General features: G+C 30.6%; 1 protein-coding gene across 1 annotated transcript; it reads right to left on the reverse strand.

Annotated features, from left to right (window-relative positions):
• Positions 1-1,439: 1,439 nt before the first annotated feature.
• On the reverse strand, positions 1,440-2,542 carry LOC110616701 (umecyanin). Its single transcript, XM_021759160.2, has 2 exons — positions 2,260-2,542; positions 1,440-1,931 (listed from the first exon to the last, which is right to left on the reverse strand). Exons 1-2 carry the CDS (start codon positions 2,438-2,440, stop codon positions 1,585-1,587), a joined length of 528 nt encoding a protein of 175 aa, XP_021614852.1. The 5' UTR covers positions 2,441-2,542; the 3' UTR covers positions 1,440-1,584.
• Positions 2,543-4,586: the final 2,044 nt, after the last annotated feature.

Consider the following 4,586-nt stretch of genomic DNA (forward strand, 5'->3'; position numbering starts at 1 on the left):
GAGCCCACGGGTGAAGTGCATATGACCCAAATCATCAGTTAACTTAATAGGCCCTTGCTAGGCGTCAGAGTTTTTTTTTTAAAATGCTTTTAGAAATTGATTAAATTCTGAATCAAATCAAAATATTTTTTTTTAAAAAAAGTGACTTTAATAAATTTTCAATTCGTTTATATTTATCAACAAAAAGATACCATTTTCATTTTTTTTTTTCCACTTTCACTCTCTCTAAATGAGATTTCACTCACCATTTCCTAAATTCAATTCGGGCAGAAATTTCAACATTATTATTTTGTAATGTTATGGAAGAAAGAAATTATGTCAAAATCGGCCTAACAAAAGGTGATAGTATTAGTTAAGATGAGGTTAGGTAGATAGATGCATTTAACTTTGATTTAATTTCCCTTTCTGCAAGTCTTCATTCAAAATTGAGAACTTACTGAATTTTTTTAAAAAGGATGAGTCAGATCTTGACTCTATCCACAAGCTTACCTAAACTCATTTATCCAAAATAATTCACAACTTTTTTTTGAAACAATTCATAATCCTTTTTAATTTATATAAAACTTAAAATGATTCAAATTTAAATAATTCATGAGGGTTTAGTTAGAATTAATTTGATTATAAATTAATGTGCCTGGACTAAAAAATTAATATACTTGAATTAATTCTATTAACTTACCTTTTTTATTCCAAAATTAAAAAATAAAATTATTCTCTTAAGAAATTTACAATTTTAATTTAAAATAATGTACAATTTACAAATTAAATCTATATAATTACTTGATAAATAATTCAAAAGGACTAATAACTCAATTTAATTTAACACATACCTTTATTTTTAAACTAATTATGAAGGGGCAGATGCTTATAAATTTCACTTAAAATCAGAAACAAACAATACAATTGATTGGCTATATAAAAATTCAAGTTTACCATTAGATGAATTATTTAAAAATTGAGTCTTTATCTCATATTATAAAAAAAAAAATTTCATAAGACAATTTTAATATCTAGAACCTGACTTTTGTTAAAAAAAATCATTAAACAGAATTTATCGAAATTGAATTTTTATATTTAACTTTTTATAAAAATATAACTATCTAATTTTGAAAATTTATAAAATATAAATATATACAAATCATTGAATTTTTTAAAGTATATCTACTTCCTTCTTATAATTTACCGAACATATAATTAATTCATATCGGTAAATATCAATTAAATAGTTATATTTTTATAAATTTATATTCACAAACACTGATTAAATAATTATATTTTTATAAAAAAATATTTACGATAAAAATATTAAAAATATTTATTGATTTTTTTAGATAAAAGTCGGATCATATTATATATTCAAAAATTTTAATATCATTAGGTAAAAATTGTTTGATAAAAGGATGAATTAGAGCAAATAATTTCACCTTTTAAGTGCAAAATTTAGAATAAAAATAAGGGCTACATTTATTGTTAAAAATTAATCTAGTAATGCAACAGCTTTATTCAAATACAAAGTATGAGCCAATAAATCATCACCATCACATGAATAATGGTCCATGGAAGTACGTCAAGCCATGATCATACCTAAATATACATGAAACCCAAGGACATCAACATCAAAGCAAAACTACCCGCAGTAGTTGAGGCGGCTGAGCTCCCAGGTGGTGGTGGCGGTGGAGGTGGTGGACTGGCAGTGGTACCAGGTGGCGAGGGGGTAGAGGAGGTAGATCCACCAACATTAACAGCTAATTTTTGGTTTCTATTGCAGTGCCCAGCAAAGGTGCAAATATAATAGACCATACCCGTGGAATTGAGAGTAACGTTCGCCGGACCAGTGTTTACTATATTGAGGGGATTGCCGGTGTTACAGTTAGTGTAAGCGTCCTCCGTAACTGTGGCGACGTCGTGTACTCCGGTGGCGAAGTTGAATACTACATGCAGCTCCAAATCAGTGTTAAGAACTCTTGATGCATGGTGCAATCAATAATACGAAGTAGGTGTCCAACTTTAGATTCAGTGATATATTAGAGTTATTCGTTAGACGAGTGATGTTAATATCTTAAAATTATATTTTAAGTTAAATCTTTCCATAGCCGAGTTAGAATTAGAACTGAGACCGGCGGTTCTAGTTTAGTTTCGAACCGGATCAGGCCTCATGCGTGGCAGCAGGGTCAGGTTTTTTTTTTTTTTTTTTTTTTAAGTCGTAAACCAAACCCTAGCAAAAGAAAAAGAAAGAGACTATAAATAAAAAGAACTTACAGAGAGAGTCGCCGACGGTGAAATTGTGAGAGGAAGCCCAAGAAGAGTAGAAAGTGGAGTTGGGAGGATTTTGCCAGCCAAAAGCATCTCCTACCACATACGTAGCTGCGTCTGCGCCATGCAGTGATACAGCTGCTAATATTACTATTGCTAAAGCAGCAACCATAACAGCCATCTTCATTCTGTGAGCAATACCTAGCTAGCTACCTGTGTTCTCAATGGTCAGGTCACCCCACTCTGTGATTTTTCTCTGTGTGCGTGTGAGAGAGGTTCTGTGGGCTCTGATTGCTTATGTTGGATATAATATATAGACAGGATTTAGCTATAAATTATATTTAACAAATGTTTTTTTTTTTTTTTTTTTTACAATTTGAACGTAATTTTGTACTTCGGGGCAGTTGGTGAATGGCATCAGCACAAGCCTCCCCTTATTATTATTATTATTATTATTTTACTAATATAAAGAATAACCGTTGAATTACAATGTACACTAAAATTTAAGCAGAATTAATCAAACTATATGTAATAAATGCATAAATTTAATATATAGTTCTTTTAATTTTTAAATCATGAAATAACTTAATTAATTTATCTCAAAGATTAAATTGTTCAAAAATTTAAAAGTTTAAAGGGAAATATGATAAAGAAAATCAATAGAGTAAAATAACTTTTTTTAGAGTGATGATGTGATTCAACCTCTAAGTTTTCTATTTGATTGGACGATTAAAATTTTTCCATGTGCATCGTTTTCAATTATAAATATATGGGATTATATATGAGATTTTGTATTCAGCTGCAAAATCCCTTTCACTAAATTTTGAACTCTTCAAAGATATTTAATAATGAATGGAAGCAAAGTCATTAAATACCTAATTAATCAACTCAAATAGATTATTTTAACTAATCTTTCAATGAAAGGTTGGGAGACTTTTTATGATTTTTGGATTGTTAATTATTAATAGTTTTGAATGTTGAAATTGATATCCCAGTTTCATTAATTTTAAAATATAATTATTTATTTCTTTCAAAAAAAATATAATTATTTATTTAATTGTTATTAAATTTATTCTTATGAGATATATAAGGTTTACCTTTATTTTTGTTTTAGTCACAGTTATATCTTAATTTGAAGGGACAATTCCTTCCAGCTAATTTGCTCAATCCGCGAGCATAGAACTCCTAATTTGAAAGATAGAACCGAATCACTTATTTTAATTCATCGGTAGTAAATAAATTAATAATCTAAATGGTTTATATTTAATGATCTTGATTCTAAAATGAGTCTGGGATTGGTTGTGTTTTGATAAGTTTAGTTTCTGTTTTCTTTTTCTTTTTCTTTTTTTTTTATTTTTTTTATTTTTTTGGACGTACTTTCACCATTCTAAACTCGTACTCATCTGTCACTTTCACGTGGGTGACTAGTTCATGAGTACCATGTATTTATTCTCGTCAGACGGCTATTTAATTCCCTCCGACACTTTTTTAATATAATCCCTATTCTTGTGGGCTTTATTTTTATACGGAAATTGATGATTGGTTGGGTCTAATTACCTCGAGCCCATTAAAGTCTTTATCAAGCTCGTAAAGTCAGGCCTGAATTGCTCTGAGTGTTGTCTATTTATCACGCTAGACCCGTATTAGATCGACCTAGACCCTTTTTATTTGAGCTACTGTGGGCCTGGTAGTCTAGAATCTGATAGTCGTCAAGTGCTCTTTTACTCCCTTATTAATTATTTCATGATTGGCGAGAGAGTAAATTTTGAGATCCCAATTACTTTTGTTCGGCTCAAGGAGATGGCTCTGACAGACGTTATTTCTTTCATCTTCCCCAATTTTGAATTTTGCTTTCACTTGCTGTTCTCCTTCTTGCATCACTTATGCTATTTTGCTTTCATTCCCTCTGTTATCTCAATTCTTCGGTCAGAGGTACGTTATTACTCTTCTCATGGCTTCTACTGAAATGTCTGCAGTAGATGATTTGGTCTCTTCTGTCACTCCATCTTCCCTACTCTAACATCATCCCTGCGACCTAATAGATACTAAAATCTTTAAGATTAGGGCACCCTTGAGTAACGAGCAAATAGTCCTTTCTAACCCATCGCTTAGGGGCTTGATAGATACTTAATAGGGACGCAATTTGGTATTTTTCCACAAGCAACATGAGTTTAGGTTAACTTTCTCCTTTACCCCATTTTTCATTGAGGTCTTCCAACGCTTCAGGGTAACTCCCTGAATGCTAACCCCTAACTCCATTCTATTCATGTGTTGTTTCAAATCCATATGTCTGTGTTGGAGTTTCGCCCCTTCTGTCGATTTGTTTTCAACCT

Source organism: Manihot esculenta, chromosome 6, assembly GCF_001659605.2.
Source record: "Manihot esculenta cultivar AM560-2 chromosome 6, M.esculenta_v8, whole genome shotgun sequence".
NCBI classification, from domain to species: domain Eukaryota; kingdom Viridiplantae; phylum Streptophyta; class Magnoliopsida; order Malpighiales; family Euphorbiaceae; genus Manihot; species Manihot esculenta.